At 26.1% G+C, this 20955-nt stretch overlaps 1 protein-coding gene and 2 long non-coding RNA genes across 3 annotated transcripts; 1 reads left to right on the top strand and 2 right to left on the bottom strand.

Annotated features, from left to right (window-relative positions):
* Positions 1-3792: 3792 nt before the first annotated feature.
* Positions 3793-6531, bottom strand: LOC145950185 (uncharacterized). Its single transcript, XR_014428292.1, has 3 exons — positions 4944-6531; positions 4678-4724; positions 3793-4587 (listed from the first exon to the last, which is right to left on the bottom strand). It is a non-coding gene; the product is annotated as an uncharacterized LOC145950185 (long non-coding RNA).
* A 170-nt stretch (positions 6532-6701) lies between these two features.
* On the bottom strand, positions 6702-10144 carry LOC145949457 (uncharacterized). The gene is made up of 3 exons (XR_014427658.1): positions 8952-10144; positions 8093-8146; positions 6702-7255 (listed from the first exon to the last, which is right to left on the bottom strand). It is a non-coding gene; the product is annotated as an uncharacterized LOC145949457 (long non-coding RNA).
* Positions 10145-16803: 6659 nt separating this feature from the next.
* LOC109804989 (uncharacterized) lies at positions 16804-19663 on the top strand. Its single transcript, XM_029272677.2, has 2 exons — positions 16804-17178; positions 19321-19663. Exons 1-2 carry the CDS (start codon positions 16929-16931, stop codon positions 19497-19499), a joined length of 429 nt encoding a protein of 142 aa, XP_029128510.1. The 5' UTR covers positions 16804-16928; the 3' UTR covers positions 19500-19663.
* Positions 19664-20955: the final 1292 nt, after the last annotated feature.

Below are 20955 nucleotides of genomic sequence, written 5' to 3'. Positions count from 1 at the left end.
TGCTTGAAAATATTAAATTATGGAGGGAGAATTTTTAAATAAAATTAATTATAAAAATGTGGAGAGTGAAGTGATCTCACGATCACTTTTTTAGTTTCTTCTATCATTAAATCATGGTGAATGAAGACGTTGGTGAAGCTTTTTGGAATCAGTCAAAATTGATGTATATATGGTAAGTTAGATGTTAGATAACTTTTTGGTCAAAGGCTATAAAAGGTAAAATATATATATATATATATATATATATGGAGTGAGAAACACAACTTGTGTTGAGTGAGAGAACTCAACTTTTGTTGAGTGGGATTATTCTTTATTTATGGGGGCTAAAGGTTCAGGTCACTACTACATTTTTAACAACGTTTTCTTTCTTGCATTTATTAAAACGTTATTATATATATTTTAAATAAATAGATTATTTTATAACATTATTTTGAAATCTTACATTTATTAAAACGTTATTATATATTTTAAATAAATAAATTATTTTATATTATTATTTTGAAAATATTTTAAATAAATAGATTGTTTTATAATATTATTTTGAAAAATATTACTATAGATGAATAATATTTTTATTTTAATATTATTATTTTCAATTATTTTTAAAATTAAAGTTCTATATCAAATAAAAAAAATGTTATATTAATTATTTTTCAAAATCAAGAGGCTGCAAGACAAAATCCAACATTAACAAATGAATTAAATCTCAAAAAAAAAAAAATTGGTGATACAAAAATTTCTGATGAAGGTTCATAAAGATCCTCAAATCATAAAGATCCTCAAATTGTAGCAGGTACATATGTATTGGTTCAAAGTTGTTTCAACTGAAAATTCGAATGCCCGGAGGAAACTCCGTTATGCAAGGAAATAACTAATGAAAAATGTCTTTTCAAGATCAAGTTTTTATTCAGAAAAGCCAAGCTTGTTCTGGAAAAATTTTAGGCTTGTATAGCTTTTGAAGACATGGCCATGAATAAAAAACATTGTTGGATTATGGATGCCTGGACTCTGTCTTGATTCACCGAAAGAAAAATATTTTATAATAACTGAAAATAGGTCTAATAATGTACAAATGTCACCAACATCTTAAATGAACTTGCATTAGAGTTACGAGTTAAGGATGGTGATACCCCTATAAACAATATTGAGGATAAACAATATTGAGTGTCTTGCGAAATCACTAGTAGTTGTAAGATTAAAGAAACGGAAGTTCAAGTTTATAAAAATTCTAAATCTTTATCCTTAGACACTAATAACCATAGTAACGTTGGTAGTTATTATGAGTTATCTTTTAATATAAATGGATATTGATTGTTATAATTGTTTAAAAATTAATAAAGTTATAACTTTTGATACTAATTAACAAATCATTGATAGGCTTAATAAAACCAGTATCATAGGAGAAGATCTTAGAGCATCTGCAATGGAAGTTGCTTAAGCAACCCTCTATGCCACATCACTGCCAAATCAGTTTTGGCCCACTTTGTAAACATTGATTAAAAAAATTAAAATAAGAAAAATCATAAGATTTATGTTCCATTTAGAATTGTTATTATAAGATATATTTTAAAATAAATTATCATCTAAAAATATATATTAGATATTAAAAACATATTTATATCATAAATAAATTAAACTTTGTTTTTATAAATTTAACATATTTATTTTTATATTTTTAATAGTATTAAATTATTATAAAATAAATCTTTATAATTGTAGTTCTACCCAAACATTTAAAAATTGTCTATGATAGATAAATAAGTCATACTTAAAATATATATTTTTAAAGAAAGTTAGGTTCAAATCAAGTAAATTATAATAAAATATAGTATGACCTAATTTATTTTCATCTTTAATACTAATCGTAGATATAAAAAACTTGTAATAAATAATTATAATATATATTTATACCTTTAAAAGATATATAAAATTTTTAATACTACAAATATATATAAGAAATTAAAAATAATAAATTAAAAAAAGAAATTAAAAATAAGAATTAAAAATAAGATTTCTGACGGAAAATTCTGTCAGAAATTTCTGACGAAAAATTCCGTCGGAAAAATAAATCCATCGAAAATTTCTGACGGAATATTCTGTCGGAAAGTTTCCGTGGAAATTTTCGACGAATTTATTTTTCCGTCAGAAATTTCTGACGGAGTATAAATCCGTCGGAAATTTTCGACGGATCTATATCTGTCGAAAATTTTCCATCGAAAATTTACATTTTTCTTGTAGTGTTATACCGAGCTTAAGTCATGAGATATCAATGGTTTTTCTTTGAAATTGACGAAGCAGAATACAACCTTATCAAAGAAATCCATTATACAAAATTGTATTTACCTCCAAAAAATGGGAAGCTTTTCATACCTTTCCCAATGGAGAACAATAATAAATTAGTTCAACTCTTCCAAAAAGAAAAAAGGCATAAAGAGATTTATGAAGCAAACGGAAATTTTGGGCAACAAACTCCAACAGATAACCAATCCATGGCAGGATCCTCCGAGATGCAAGAAGCCGAGGAAAATGAAGAAATATTAGTCTCCAAATAAAAAAAAGTGGAGAAAAAAAAGAAGATTGAAATAAGAAGATAAGGATGCCTGTAAACCTTATCACAAAAACAAAAGAAAATAAGAATTCCTGCAAACCTTATCACAAAAGAATTCGCTTTAAGTCTAGTCATGTGCCCTGTGACAGGGTAAATGTATGGTGGAAAACTATACTTGACTGAAGGAGCATTTAAGTACTTTAGTTTATATTTTATCTTTCGTGTCTTAAGTTTATAAATAGATTCAGTCAACTCTCTTAAAGCAAAATCAAAGTTCTATATCGAATAAAAAAATGTTATATTAGTTATTTTACAATATTTTTTTTGAAAAATGTTACTACATATAAGTAATATTTTTTATTTTAACATTATTTTTTCTAATTGGTTCTAAAATTAAAGTTCCACATCAAATAAAAAAAATATTTCTCTCATTTCTAATTATTACCTATAATTAAAGTTTCACATCGAATAGATAAATGATGCATAAAAAATATATATAATCATATAATTATATTTAAGATATATTTAAGATAAATGAATTTTGAAATTTGATAAATAATTAGTAGAGATTAATTAAAAATGTCTTCAACTTTCTTTTAAAAAATTCCTAGAAGCTTAGAAGGCATAAAAATATAATAACTGATAATTATATTTAAAATAAATAAATTTTAAGTTGTTAAAAATTTTATAAATATTTATACATAATTAGGTAATATTTTTTAAATATTATTAAAAATTATTTGTGTTGTAATGAGTAAAAAGTTACTTATGTATGGGATATATGGGCTTGGTTACCCATTGTATCTTCATTAATTATCTATATAAATTTTCGTCTTATGCTGATAATAGAAAATATATTCTCTCGGAAATAAAATAACGGTAGGATTTCTTTTTACAAAGAAAAAATGGTTTTCTGTGATTTTTAATTTTAATTTAGTTTGAACAGGTTGCATGGTTTTTAGTCTTCTGCTGATGAAAAAAAAAAATATTCTCTGAAATAAATTAACGGTATTTTTAGTTTTAGTGTGAACAGGTTGCATGGCTTTTATCTTTTGCTGAGATAAACTACAGTAGGATTTCCTTTTACAAAGAAAAATAGTTTGTTTACAAAGAAAAATAGTTTGAAAGAAGTTTTACAAAGAAAAATAGTTTGTTTACAAAAAAAAAAATAGTTTGAAAGAAGATCGAAAGAAGCTTGTTTGTTTACAAAGAAAAATAGTTTGAAAGAAGCTTGTTTGTTTACAAAGAAAAATAGTTTGAAAGAAGCTTTTTTGTAAAATGGTTTGGGATTTGAGAATTTTAAAAAAGTAATTTTAGGGTTTAAGTTAATATTTTTTTAAAAAAATTGTGGTTTAAGTTAAGAAAAGTAATTTTTGGGTTTGGATTAAGGTTGAGGGTTTAGTTTGTCCTAAATCAACTTTTGAAAATTGAAGGTTTTCCTAAATCCAGGTTTTAGGGTTTTTCCTAAACGCTAACCCAAAAAAATTTAATTTTAGGGTTTGAAGTTAAGAAATTTTTAATATTAATAAGCCACAAATATTTATCAATGTGTAGTGTAGTATTATTTAGCAGTTAATTTATAAATGAAATAATATTAAATTTATTAAATTTTTTAATATTAATTATTTTAAGGCCACAAAGCTATAAGGACATATATCCAGATTAGGATTGTCTGCCATTTTTCTAAAACTACAGTATCTCAATGCACGAAAAGGTTATATTCTATAGCCCAAAAAATGTCTGTAAACCTAAATTCATTAAATTGAAATCTTAAACTGTAATATGGGCCTGGCAATTCAATTCCTGTCTAATTTTGATGCCAAGAATTTAAAAAAAAAAAAAAAAAAAGGTATGTTAGCATAATTTCGAACACTAACAGGATGGAGTCAAGAACCATATTATCCTTAGCAAATTTATGGTAATGGTAATAAAAGCACAACTGAGAGAGAACAACTAAAGCACGATTTAGGGATTAGGACTAAGGATTTGGGATTTCATTTGCTTCATTCCTTGGCTCTCTTCGCTTGAGTGGCTTGGCACTGCATTTAGATATTTTCATTTAATCATTTTACTTCATAACATGTATCTATATGCACCAAAACTCACAAATTTCAAATTAAATGGCTTACCAGTATAAAAAAGTTTGTGTCCTTGGATTAATCTTGCGTCCAATAATCTGAAGAAAAATTAATTAGTAAGTTTCATGAGCAAACACAAAAAAGTATGGACATATAGATGGATATAATCACATAATCTAATAAGCCACAAAACTTTAGAGATCTCAAATGGAAGAATAAGATTAATATTTCCAACAAGAATAAGGCAACAATAAACGAAAAATTCAAAACCAATTTGATATTAATATTTACAAAAATTGAGGTGAAACTGTTCTGACCTCATCTCTCCAGATATTGGTCTTCAGAGACACATAAACAGATGGAAATTCCTCCGAATCCTGCATATTTGAAAAAACCATGACTTACTACAACAGTGATTAGAAAGGTAGCAAGAGTTTTGAAGAAGATTACTTACCATAAATTCATAATCAAAAAGATCGTGCGAAGATGTTAGGTGGCATCTTAAGCCCTAAACATTAAAAACAGGTTTATATATATTATTTATCATCACATTCATAAATGTAGAGATTTAATTCAGTACTCAAAAGTATGTAGTCTTAACCTTGTATGTTGCACATCGCACCGAACAAAGTGCACAGGTGAAATCTGAAGTAACTGCATTCAAAGCTCTCAGTCAATATAAACTACTCAGTTATAGAGAAACTAATCTTCAGCCTAATAATCAGAAAATCATTATTCTAATCAAATTAACATAAATATAATTGACATGATTAATAGCATTAATGCTAATATTCCAATATGATTGTTACTGTTACAACTATTTTGCTAAGCTAAAGCTATTAAGCTCTCATCTTATTACAAATAAACCAAGTCAAACCTAGCCAAACAGAGCCACCAAGACTTCAGCAACACCCGCAGGAAAAAGACCAAATTATTAGTGAGAAGAACCTCCCTACCTAATTGTTCTCTATCAAATGTCATCCTAGTTTATCAAGTTTTCAAATAAATGCAAATATTTCTTGCTCTCTATCATCTTTCACCATGGAAATGAGTCAATTGAAGTATATATAAAACTTCTTTTCCCGTAAAGAACATTTCCTTTATTTAGGGTATATCTACTATTTTACTAACATAAGCGATTCTCCCATTACAACACAATTTCTATTATAGGAAGACGATTTTCAATGTAAGTGAAATTGTGAATGAAACTTAGACAATGGAATCACTTTATATAACAAAAAGTCACCTTTGAGTAATTATTATTCAGCATCTACATGGGAATAAAAATTGTGTGCTTCACTTGGCTCAATTCCATGGAAAAAGCTAGTAGAAAGCAAAAATTATATGCATTTATTCGAAAACGTGATAAACTAGGATGACATTATTTTCAAAGAGACTTCTTTGAAAATGTAAAAACGAGGTATTGGGCTAAGATTAACGACCTAATTCCCTGCAACATATCGTTGCCTGATCCCAACATTTATACGACGTAGATTGGAATGCAAGTGTTGACATGAAAAAGTGGATTTTATAAAATTGAGTTAACCTTTTAAACATACATCATAATTCTTATTGAGGATAAAAGGAGGGTAAAAAATTAGAAGATTTCTATCATACAGTCACAGGCAAATCACAAGTGAACTTAACGCGACATTCAACTCAAACCTTATAACATTTTTATATATTTTAACATCAATGATAATATTCTAATATAAATGTAAATATTCTGACACGTTTAGACTTTTTATCGGTAACTAATTTGTTTGGCAAACACATTAGTTAATCTACCAAGTAGGAAAAATGAAAATATGAGAAAAAATAATTACCTTCCGTTCTCTGAAACTCATTATTGTAATACCTGTAATATTTTTTATAAGCAAAATTGATTAAAAGCGCAAAATGATCATCATTTCTTCTATCAGCAAAAATGACAAATTAAAGGGGGCAAAAGTGAAGTAAACATCCCTACAAAGAAGCTATGAAAAATATCCTATCACAAAAAAGCTAACGTGTAATATATACCTGTAATTAAATGCTACATTTCCTTTTTTCAACCTGAACCATACAAGCAGCTATAAGTTAAAATATATGCCAAATTTTATTTAATGGAAATTAGAAGAAAGTTCAACCCCACCACCCCCCAAAAAGAATAAAAATTGCTATTACTTTTAGTTATGGAAATCCCAAAAAATAAATGTAGTATAACAAAAAATTTCATAAAGATAAAGAACTATCACTCATGAAAACCCCCCAATGATTTATGAAAGTTAAATGACATACCCAAAAAATGAAAAAAGGAATTCATGACTTTTTCAATCACTGTTTCTCTCACTTTATTATGTGATGATAAAAGTGCTTGTTGAACAAGCTTTGACAGCTAAAATAATACTATATAAAAATAACTCATCAAGCTAAAGATACATATAACTAAAACATTAGATTTACATATTTAGCAATCCTCAACAGAAGCTTATGACAAAAATGAAACTTACCAAAGGGTATGAGATAATGATGATGTCGCTAAAGCCAGTGTTTTTCTTGCATGTGTCCAACAGGGATATTTTTCAGTGGTTCCAAATTCTTTAGCAAAAATCGACAATGGAAGTGACTTTCTTTCAACCATTGGAAACTGTTCAAGATAAGGAAACAATATATAATCATTTATTGCATAGCACTAAGGAGGGAAACATGTCATAACTTAAGAAAGATAAAAACATATTTCATTCGTGCATATTTTATGTATTTTTTTTTTCTATTTTAATAAACTTCCGTTGAATAGTTGAGAAATACAAACTGAACCTATCATATCTCTAATTTTCTCTCTATTTTATCATAAACTGTTAAGAAATGAAAACAAACAAGCAACTGGCAATACAAGTTGGAACACTCTCATCCAAGTAAATATCATAGGAAAAAGTAAGAAATTTTAGGTTTTATATATTGAACACCATAGGTTTACAATATCATACGAAGGTTCGTTTGAGATATTCTTTACATCATTGAAAAGATTTACAATTATTCTTAAAGACATAATTGATGAAAATTAGTTTTAAAATAGACTATTGATAATCACAATAGAAAAAAAATTGTGTTCAACATCATGAAAGGACAATGTATGTCTAAGGCTACAATCGTATTTGAGGTGTTTTTTGTGGCCTTGAAAAGCTTGATATAAAATCTACAACTCATGCCTACTTCTCAAAAACTAAAATCAATTTTCATCTGGATGAAAACCAATTCCAATGTAGATGATTTGATTATTAAGTCTCACATTACATAGGATAAGGTGATACATCTCAGACACTCCATATAAGGTGGAGATCATAGAAATAAAATAAAACATTGGAACAATAAGAACATAAAAGAAACAAGAAGTCAATGCAAGTTCTCCATTATGGAATTGTTTTGTGGTGTTATGTGTGAGAATTCTTGCTTAATGACAAATGAAATTGGAGCTAGAAAAAACCTTATCCTTGGAATCTTGAATTGATATGCTCTTGCTCTTTTTTTGAAAACAGTACTGCAACATATAAAAAAAATTGTTAAGTAGAGCATCTACCAAAATTGTGAAGACTGAAGAACATATATATAAAAAGGTTGAAAGGAATCGTAAGACAAAAATAGTACCCATAAATAGTATATACTTAACTAGAACAAAAAGAGAGCATCAGAAATGAAGTAAAAAAACAATATTGGGTTATATGTAGTACCAATTCCGACAAGGACATCGAACACGACAAAAACATAGATACTGGGATACGGAGTGTCCAAAATATAGAACATTGACATACGATATATAATTAACATGTCAAAAATCTAAATTCAGAATTCAACTTTAATGAAGTTGTTAAGCTTATATATATATATATATATATATATATATATATATATATATATATATATATATATATATATATATATATATATATACGTGATCCTTAGATGAATCATATATTTTAAAAAATTAAAATTAGTAATTTCTATAAAAATAAGTCTCACAAAAAATAGAAAATGATGTTACGATTCTTACAATATTTAGAAATAAATTATCTTTTAAAAAAAATTATAATAGAAGTGTTGGATAAATATTTAGTTAAGAGTAGGTGTTAATTCACTATCTTGACTTGTGTCTAAATTGTGTTGAAAAAATGTCAAAGGTTATATAGTGTTCAAATTGTGAAAAGATGTGTCCAAAACAAAATGAAAATTTTTGATTGATACAGTAAAGACATGTCAAACATGTGTCCAAAGTATGTCTAACAAGTATCTTTTAAATATATCAAAATGACATTATATAGATGTGTCTATATAATTAGATCTCTTACCGTCAAAATACATGGAACCCAATTTTCAGCAGTTAGAAACTCAATTTCGGGTGCAAATTCCGGAAACACATCCCAAGCATGATAAATTTGTGCCAAAGGTACTTTTCCATATAAGCAGTTTTCTCCACCCCTAGCTGTCAAGTATAGAATAGAATGATATGATCATACATGAAAGTTCAAAAATCACCCTTTTCCATAACAAATTTACCATATTTTTAAAGGGAAAAAAAATAATCCATGAGTAGTGAGGCTTTTAAAATATCATATTCTTTTTTTCTTGTTTGATGAAAGAAGAAATTCATTAAGACAAAAAAAGAAGGTTATTGCATAGATTAAAGGATTAGAAATTCTCCTGGAAAAAACTAATAAATCAACATATCTGTAAGAGAAATCATTGCAAAAAGATCTTATCACTTGTCCAATTTTATGATTTTCAAGAGACTAATATTATCATCCATTATGAAACTTCTTGTTATCTTGCATAATGATATTTTGATATATATTAAATCATTTTATTTTCTCACAATACCAAAGGTGGGGATTTACACTACTAGGTATTTTGGGAACCGTTTTGATTTACAGAAGAAAAAAAATTATATTACCAAAACATTCAATATATAATAATATGCCTCTATGTGTATAATTGAAGCATATCTCACATTCATTAGAAGCCACCTCCCAAGGCGTCAGGTTTGCATCAACTCTAGTAGATAATGAAATTGGGGATTCCGCTGCTAGTAAATAGTTATAACATGGAGTTCAGCATAAATTAGAGATTTATATTTTCATGTTAATTAATTGGGTCACACAATTATATTCTTACCAGAGGCGAAAATCAAGATAAAATATTTGCCAGACTTAGCTTCCACAGTTAACTTATGACGTTCAGGAAGCATAAATTGGACTTGAGCCTTCCCCTCAATTGCATAGGGACCATGAAATGTGAATATCCGAAGAACGTGATACTTTTTTGCCTTTGGTAAGTTAAAACAAAAAGTATTATGCAGCAGGAAATATTATTAGAATAAAGCATTATTAATTATACAATTAGAAGTTAATAAGTCTAAATAAGGAATACAAAATAATTAGCTTAAGAAGCTCTATTCCTTCTTACCCCTTCGGCTCCAATATTTGGATCCAACCTTGCCAGACAGATAAACAAAGGTAGCAAAGACCTAGTTAGGCCGTCCCTTAGCAAAACTGTCATTAGAACCCTACATTTTCAAATGAGATATCTCATTAGCATCTCAAAGTTTATATTTATACTACACAACTATAAGAGAAAATAAGACAATGGCAGAATAAAAAGTATGACTTCAAATCCCTAAAAATTAGCACATTCAACCTTAACTGAAAAAAAATGTTATATTTTTTTTTTGTTAAACCAAGGTATTCTTTAAATGAAAACTAAGAGTTAATCCTTCAAGATACCAAGATCCATTTAAGGAGCTTAGGATTTAAACAAATCAGGAATTAAACTCTTAATTAACTACATATTATAAGAGACAAGGTTATCTATCAATCATATTTTATCCTACCACACAAGTTCTATACATTAAAGAAACTTCATCTCACCTATCTTAAAACATCATCTCAAACTAAACAAGAATACCTATTACTAACCAAAACCAATCCTAATTTATCTTTGAACCAAAAGATTCTACATGTAAACAACAAACTAGCAACTTAAATACAATTATTTAACCGAACATGGCATATTCACATGGGCTTATAACATATAATAAATATAATTACATAAATCTGTCAAAGAAAAAGGAGTAACCAGGAGGAGGAAGATTGTATAATAAATTATATATTTTACCTCTTTTGGCACTTAGCCTTATCCTTTATCTTGTAGTCCAAACATCTATGAAGGAATAATGGCTATAAAACAAGGAATGTATATTATTAGAATTAGAATACAACATACAATAATATTATCTTTAGAGAAAATCAGGAGATCAAGAGATAGATGCTAGTAAAAAAATTAGTCCTATAACTCATGCAATATATCCCAACAAAAATAATAAATAATCACATAAAATATAATTTATAATAGCATATATGTACTTTTTCTTTAGCACGTTGTTGAAGTAACTTGTAGAACTCAAAAGGCTTGGAATAAACTGAAAAACTTCGCTTCCAATCATCTCCATGTTTTGGTTGAACTTGTGCAACATGTAAAGGCTTCACATCATCTTCAAGTTTTGGTTGAACTTGTGCAACATTCAAAGGTTTCATATCATCTTCAAGCTTTGCTTGAACTTGTGTAGCATGTAAAGGCTCCAAATCATCTTCAAGTTTTGGTTCAACTTTGACTCTAAAATTTCTACATATGCAAACAAATATTAGAATTTATTATGTTGCACTACTTTTAGAGTATTTTCCATTAGAAGGGAACTTACCTTTCACAAGCAGCTACAGGAACTTTTGACATTCTTACTGGAGGTCTCAATTAGGCATATGTAACATTTATTTGAACCTTGAAGTATATGAGATTTTCTAAAGCAACAAACCTACAATAGAAAATAGGACAAAAAATCTTCTAAACCATTAAGTTTAACTCATATGATGACATTGATTTCTAATGTTCTATATCTACATAATGAATTATATCTTGCAATACATGTGCTTATTTAACACTAGTATCTCAACAAGCACCTAATGCAAAGTTAGACAGTTTTATATATAATGAATGAATATGATTTGTTGTCAATTGCAAAATCGTAGAAACGGAAAGTTGGTTGATATATACCTACCTATACAGCAGCTTACTTAGCAAGTGTGGTATACTTTATTAAACTATTAACCCTAAACCCTTTAATAGGAGTATTTTCTTTATTATTTTCATAGTTTTAAAAATATCGGATTGACCATTTGACCAATCCATTAACTCTACAAAAATCAGTGTATTTTATAATTGGTGTGAAGTGGTCAAAAAAATGGTGAAAAACGATGTAGAAAATCAGTTTGAGTTGATACCATTCAACAATTTTTTAAAAATAAATTACTTAAATATTTGTATACTAAATAAAAAATATAATAAGGATTACAAACTGAATTAAATTATTTTATCCATTATTTTTAATAATTTTCTTATAAAGATATAATTTAGTTAATCATAGTAATTTACAATTTTTTATAACTTCAATTTTATTTTATATTAGACTTTTTTTACTCTAGATGTAAATTTGTTATTATTAATTAATATTGTCATGTTTTTTAGGTATATTTTGAATGTTAAAAGTTTTATAAAGTGATGTTTTATTTTAATTTTTAGTATTATAAAATTATGATATTATATTTATTTAATATTATTTAATTATCATTATTATTCTATTAATATTAATCTAACTATGATCAAACTATATTGAATGTTGAATTAATATCTTTATTAGTTTAATGATTATTCCAATTTTAAAAGCATTGGTTATTTGGTTGTACAACAAAAAAATTCTCTCTTTCCTCGTCTTTCTATCTCCCTTCTCCCTTAATATGACCTCGACGACTACGACAATCCAAAGCCCACTACTCCCTTTTATTCTCTCCTGTGCTTATAATTCATTAATTCCTACATTAATACTCATCAATTGTGACTAAAAGGAGTCAAATATAAAAAAATAATAATAATCTTTTAAATAATAAAGTAGCATAAATTTTTAAGAAAAATAGTTAAATAAATTTTTAACTTAATATATTGATATAAAAATAAAATTAAAATAATAGATATTTTTAAAACTTTTTCAAAAACCAATTTTGTCTCATGTTCTTATATAGTTTTTCTGGTTCTAGACAAATTTTCACTTCCTATTGGATGAAAAATATTAATAACAAAATAAGCATAAACTTTATATTGGGAAATTTATTTTTCTAAAAATATTTATGAAAAAATAAAATAAAAATAAAAAACTATTTTTGTCACCTTTTTATTGGGTTTAGCACATTTTTAACCTTTTATTCATCCGATGATATTTTTAAATTTAGATTGATAAAATAATATTCATTGATCCGATTGATATTGCAGTTGATTATCAAATTTCAAAGTCTTAAGTTTGACTCTTAAGTTTAATAAATAAAAAAACCCTTAAGATAGTTTCAATATAATCAATGTTTCAACTAATTTTTGACGAAACCGATAGATATTTATATCAATATCATAATATAAAAAAAAAAAAATCTAGACTAATCAATGAATTGATTAAAGTAGTATTAATATAATAATAATATATAATAATAATAATAATAATAGTGAAGTATTAATAACCGTGACTAAAGTAGTAGTAAAGTATTATTATTATTTTAAAGAAACATAAATAATATTTTTATAATATTAAAAACTAAAACTAATTAAAAATAATAATTTTATGTCTTCTTAACATTTAAAATATATACAAAACTTAAAACATATATATTATAATAGTGAGTCTAAGTTTCAACAATACACATCAACAATTATTAATTATAACAATTTTTATTTAGAACAATATAGAAAATAACAAATATTTTAGGTTGATGTTATATTTTTTTAAGAAACGAAAATAATGTCTTTTTTTTTTTTAAAAATCATTTATCCTATATGTGATTCAATTTCTTTTAACGGGACTGTTTGGTCCAAGTTGAACCAAGAACAGAACTTAGAACCGATCTGGCCATACATACTTGACCTGAAATGACATCATGTGCTAAGCTCGAGGTTGAGCCGTGGCTCGTCCAGTTTGGTTGAAAATTGTGTTTTCACTGACTGCACTATCACTCTGTTCTTTGCACACTACATCCCACGCTCATTGTGTCCCTGCCACAGAGTCCCTCCACGCATCCATGCTTGCTTGACTTGCTCATTGACCAAGAAATTAACAAAATAAAGAGGAGAGTTTTCCACCTAATAGGAATAGAACCCAGGTCCTTTGGTCTTTAATAGAAACTCAATCACTACACAAATGAACCCTTTTAAAAGTAAAATTTAATATTATATATTTGATATAAAATTATATGTTTCACAACGTATTGGTTTATGTGGTTTATCTAGCGACTCACTAGTTCAACGGGTGATTACCGACTCAATATCTTGAGTCAATCATTAATCTGATTTTGGTGACACTAGTTTAAATTGATCAAGTGATTAGTTTATTGATTTTTCTATATAATTGGTCGATTTGTTTTGATTTTTGAAATACAAACTTAAACTAGTGACCTAATTGATTATTGATTTTCTTATTAAATTGATGACCTAATCAATTCATTGATATTCTTATTGATCAAATCAAATAATTTGATTTTCATAGAATATTTATCTCTATTGAATAAAATCTTTAAATATAATTATGGTTTCATATTTTTCTATATCAAACATATGAAATTCATATTTGCCCATAATGGAGATACATAGATCTAAACAATAAAAAGCAATTCTTACTAAAAATATTAAAAATTACCCGAAATGATTCGATAATCAATAATCTTCCCAACAATTAAGAATGGATTTGGATCAATTTTGTGCAGATATGAAGAATTGGGGTTTGTAAGTGATACAACTAGATGTAAAAAAAAACAAAAAAAAAAACTAGGGTTTGTAAGCGGCGCAACAAGATGTAAAAATTAGGATTGTAGAAAGCGGCTCATTAATAAGGTATATAATAAAAGTGAAAATGAAAAATCTAATATATAGAACTTTGAAATCAATACAACTAGGGCCAACATTGGGCCAATACAAGAAAACCATTGATTCTAGGTCCATGATTAAGAAGGGAAAAAAATCAAAAATAAAAATAATTATGTGATAATTTTTTTTATAATAATTTGTTGTTTTTATAAATAAAATTGAAAGTTATACCTAATTTTGAAATGCAACATGTAACTATAAAGTATTATTCTTTTGATTGTTATTTTATTATATATTTTTGTGTTAAATACATGTAGTTGACATTTGATAAATCATATATAGACATAATGTCTTTGTTTTCCAATAAGATTAAAAGAAATAAAAACTCAAACTCAAATTATTATAAAGAAATTTATTTATACACTACATGTCAAAACCGACAACGAAGCCTCCACTCTCTTCACTTAATTTCTTAATTAAAGATTTTCAACGTTTTGTTTTCTCTCTCTCTTTATGAGTTTCACACACTTTTTTCATCATGAAAAAATAATCTCACATGATCATCTCAAATTACCCTTACACAATAATCTTATTGGATGTAAGTATAATGACTTGCATCAAATCTAAACAATTAATATACATTAATCTTACAATTTATAATAGGTTGATATATATTTTTATGATAATTATTTAATTTTTTAGGTTTAATTATCATTTTTGTCACTCATATTTTACAATATTTATCTAATAATTTTTTAAAATACATTTTTTGACACTTAATTCTCAAAATTTTGAACATTTTATCGTTTCATTTGATAAACATTTAGTATCACTAGTTGACCGTTAATATGATGTGTTGATTATTAATATATTATGTTGGTTACTAATATGTCGTGTTGATATGACATGAATGATGTGATAAATTATGTCATTAACAATCAATATATCATATTAATAATTAACATGTAATATTAATAGTTAATATCATGTCAATCATCAAGTAATAATATTAACCTGTCAAATAAATAAATTACAAAATTTGTGAAATTTTAAAAAATTAATGACAAAATATGTAATTTATAAAATTAGATGATAAAATTTATAAAACTATAAAACACAAGAAGAAAAGTACAATTTACTCATATATCTTTAATCCATCAATTAAACGGTTTCATTTAATTCTTAAAATATTATTTTATTCATTTTTTTTTATAATAAATAGTAAACTAGATATAATTATATTAGTTTAGCATGTTTTATTATAGTTAATTAATTAATTTATTGAATTTAAATTAATACCAATTAATGGGGTCTAGCACACCTAATTGAGTATAGTGCATGAATTGTTATAATTTTCTTGGAACCAAGTTTGATTTCGATAGAATAAAAATTAAATTAAATTGTTAAATCATTTAGGTTAATTGTTTATTCGATTACTTATTATTTTTCAAAATTATTTCCATATTTTTTTATTAATTTTTTTTTTACAATTTTTTTGGTAACGAATAGTATATATATATATACACACTAATTTTAACATTATTTATATTAATTAGTTAATTTTAACATAATTGTTTATTTTACACCCGAAGACTTTATTGTACTCAAGATTGGATAAAGCACGTGTAATGAAATATATTGCCTTTACATTGAGTTGCACTTTTATTGATCTCATTCCGGGTCTATTGTACTAAAGTGTTGTTTCTAAATATTTTTTTTAAGAAGTCACTATTAATTAATGATAGATAAATATTTTTCCTTTTCTTTTTTAAAGTACATAGTTAACTGTGTTAAATATATATATATATATATATATATATATATATATATATATATATATATATATATATATATATATATATATATCATGACCTTTAATATACGTAATAAATTATATTTAAGGAAGAATAGTCATGCTTGAAATCATTAATAAAAGTTAGAGACTCTTTTTGACAATTAATACTTCATATTAATATGAAATACATTAGTAAAAAGAACGTAATTATCATTATTCAATGTAACATGAAACAACTATGTGGGGTTGTAATTCAAAGAAGAAATTTAATTAATTAGAGTGCATTGTCATTTGAACAAATTTGAAGCTAGAGGAGTCCAATTATTCTTATAACTATTAATTTTGACAAATTCACATTTAGTTTGTTGGGAAGACGCAATAAATATGGTGATTGAATCGGTAAACATTGCCGAACTCATTGAAAGTGGCTTCATTCTCGTAGAGACTTTTCTAATTAGTTATTTTTTATATTATTTTTTAATCAGAAGAATTTATGACCCTAGCTAGCCTTTTGTGTTCCTCCAAGTTGTTAATCGAAATTGGTTAAAATAAAATAAAAAAAATTGTGAAGAAAGTAATTAGGATGCACAGGTCTGCAAGCTGGAACAGGTTCTCTGATGACTACTTCAAGCATGCAACAAGTTCTTCTCCAGCAACAGGACATAGATCATCTTATTCTATGTTCGATGGAAACAATTTACCAACATATGACCCCATTGCAGAGTTGGCCAAGAAGGAGAGGGCACGTGTCAAGTTTGCTGAGAATGCAGTGCATGTTATCCCTTTTGTGCTAATTATTTGTGCCATCATTCTTTGGCTCTTCTCAAATCCAGGTGAATCATATATACAATTCTTTCTTATTTTTCTTTCAACTTTATTGAAAACCATGCATGATAAAAAACATTTAACATACATAAATTAAGAAAAATTATTAAATACATTTAATTTTCATAATTTTACATAAAATATATACTACAATATTCTTTAAATATTCTTAATCATATTTATAATATATAGTGTTCTCATTTATTATACTGGGATATTTTTGAATTGAAAATATTAAATAAAATTGACTTAATTGATATTTACATATAATTTGCTAAAAATTTTGAAATTTATATAAATTTAGAGGGAGCAAATGTGAGATTACATAATTATATGATTTTTAATAAAATCCGACAATTGAAAGAAAGTGTCTTCATAAGAATATGTTGCTAAATTTTTCAAAATACAAAACAACACGCATTAAAAACACAAATTTATTTCTTGAAACATATATATCTCTATTTTTCAGTTATATAGTTCTTGATTGATATGATTTCAATTTTGATATGTTTTTTTTTATAAGCCAAGAATTTATTAATTCCAAGAAAATTGTGCACAAGAAGTGCAAGTCATAATTATAAACAAGATGACCCAAAAATAAGAAAAAACAAATTTAAGGGACACTTGCACAGGACAATGGGTTCATCAACCATTCTAGAAAAGAAGAAGACACCATTCTAACAGCCGTACACCACTCCCACGATCTCAACTGTGCCATGAACACGATCTCTTCCACCTTAAAGAGTTTGTCTTTAAAAATGTTTTCATTTCGAGCCTTCCATAACTGCCATATACCTGCAAACCAAACAAATGACCAAACTCGCCTAATACCCTTACTGCCACACACCAATCCCATATATTGATGACAAAAACTCCTAAGTTCGTTGATAAACACCCCTGACACTCCCCACCAAGCGTATAATCTGACCCAAACAGCATAAGCCTTTGGACACAAGAGGAACAAATGCTTGCTGGACTCCAAGCCTTCTTCGCAAAAAACACAACCATTTTGTCCTTCTAGAGTAACCCCTTTCAAAAGGAGGTTATCCCGGGTAGGTAACCTGTCCGCTTCCAACTGCCACACTAAAACTTGAACCTTAGGAGGGATACCTTTGGCCCATATCGTATCATAAAAAGTGTCCACTTGAACAAGGTTTGACTTTGCTAAAATCTTATAAGTAGATGCCACCGAATATTTCCCTGACCTTTCGGCTAACCAACGCCATTCATCTGGGTGAGCCTCTGTCAAAACTACCGAGGCCAACCTATTAGCCAACTCAACCAACTTTTCCTCTTCCCATGCAAAAAGTGGGCGCCTATACATGTTTTTTGATCAAATTAATAGTGTGTAAGAGATGTACAGAGATTAATGTCGGAGAATGTTGGAGTGGGAGTGAAGAACTTTTATATCGGATGGAAATAGATGATTTGAGTAGTATATAAATGAAAATAATTTACAAACCTAATATTTTAAAATTTTGAGTAAAAGTTATGGTTTCAAGTTCCCTTAACTCGTGAATCATTGATGCATGAGATGAGATGAGTTTCAAATTTTTAGTATAATTTGATTTTTATCATCTAAACTAAATAAGGTGTATGTGTTTTTTTTTTCAAATATAGTTTAAAAGGTATTTAAACATTTTTTTATTTCACATTCATGTCATAAAATTTTATCTTAAATTAATTTAATTCGATCAAAAAATAGTAAAGTTTAGTTAATGATTATTTTCATAAAAATTAAATTCAGATATTACTTAAATAATTTGACCTTGAATTCAATAATTAATCACTTATATTCATTTATTTAGTTGATATTAAAATATTAGAAAGAAATAGACCGTTAAGTAATATATAATTGAATGAACTACAAATCTAATATGTTACATGTAGAACGTTTTGAGGTAGAGTGTTTTACTTTTTTATTATATTCCTTAACAAATATGTGTGTATTAATTTAATTAAAACAAAAATGAAATATTAAATTTGTAACTACATAAATTTAGATATTAGTTGTCATAATATTTATAAAAAATTTGTCTCCGGATTATATTTTTCATCATTGTTTATTTGGTTATATTTAAGAAAATCAAATATGGTGTACTTTATTTTTGTCTTTGAATTATTTGACTAATTAGTTTAATTCTCAATAGATGTGGGAATCATAGGAGATCCTATTGGAGCAAGAATCGAAGGATTAAGTCTCGAAGGAGAAATTGAAAATGATAGCGACGGCACTCAAATGGGTTTCTTACCTATTGTGAGCTCAGAGGAAATATCCACCAAAGAATTTGGTGCTGAAAAAGATTCAATAAATCAGAAGAACTTTTAGTGGATGATTATTATTCCAATTTATAATGAGAAAAAAAATATATGTGGAAAGGCCAAAGGTAGTTTACCTTAACCTCTATTGAAATTATCGCTGTAATATTCTTTATTTGCTTGAATTATTTCTTAAGGTTTGTTCAAAGAAAGGTAAGATTTTCTTTTTTGGTACTCTTGAACATTTTATACATTGATAAGATTATCAGGAATTAATCTTCATGAAATGTGAGAAAAATGTTTTAGTTTGTAGCTATATATATTTATGCGCAATCCAGCTTATCATTTTCTTTTATAAAATCTAAATATTGTGATTTATGTATTAGTATTTTTTTTTTCTACCAACTTATTAAAATTCCACCAAATTATGACTTTAATTATCAAGATTCGAGAGGAATTAAGCCTTTATTTGGTAATAAAGAAGAAGTGTAAGAAAAGTGAAGAGAAAAAAATAAAAGAAAATTTTAAAAGTTAGGGTACCTAAATATGCTTTTTTAATAGACTGTGTATATATATTTTATTAGTGAAAATTATGTTCGAACTGGATACAGTTATATTTATATATTCAAAACTTAAGCAAATTTAAAATAATTAATTAACTTAAAATAATCAAATGTATATCCAAACATTAAAGTGATTAAATGACGGCATCAAACTAAAGTGGTTAAAAGACTATCTTGATGAAATTTAGATTTTTATATTATAAGTACTTTATTTTATTTATTTTCTTACATATCTTAATAAATAATTATTATTTATTGGACATTAATTAAGTTATAATTATTAGTTTACCTATCTAATGTTTATGTAGTCAATTTTATTTTTTATCCTAGAAATTATAAATATGATATAACATTCAAATATAAAACTATGTACAAATTACTTTAACCTCTCATAATTATATTGATTATAGTAATTATATAGTAGTAAATTAAAAGTCATCTAATTTTAAAATTATTATTATAAAAATTAATAAATTTATTATACATAATTGTTAAATAAAAACTTTAAATTATTTATATTATTCTAGTAATATATTTGTTAATTTAATGATTTTAGTTCTTATAAGAAATGGTTTGTATCTCCATAAAAAAAATTATTTTATAATGTTATTCTATTACTATTCATTGGTGATGCGATAATTGTTTACTAAAAAACAAACCTAATATTTCTTAACAAAGACTAAAATAAATATCTTATAATATAAGAGGAACTAATATTTATATAATAAAAAAACTTATAATTTCTGCCTTTACCGGTTCTGCATTGAAGTTGTCTCTTTCGACCAGTTTAGACAAATGTAGTATTTTGTGTGGTATTTCAATTCCCTTCATTATCAAAATTAAATACTGCACATAACAAATTGAATTTGATGTTTACTTTATAAAACAAAATGTAGTAGAAGATAAGGACTCAAGCTCACCACTAAGATTAGGCAGCTAGACCAATTTTTATTTATTATTATT

This window comes from Cajanus cajan, chromosome 7 (genome assembly GCF_000230855.2).
Source record: "Cajanus cajan strain Asha chromosome 7, NIPB_CcT2T_4, whole genome shotgun sequence".
NCBI lineage: Eukaryota > Viridiplantae > Streptophyta > Magnoliopsida > Fabales > Fabaceae > Cajanus > Cajanus cajan.
The sequence above is the reverse complement of the archived record's forward strand: the minus strand, read 5'-3'. Positions and strand labels throughout refer to the sequence as shown.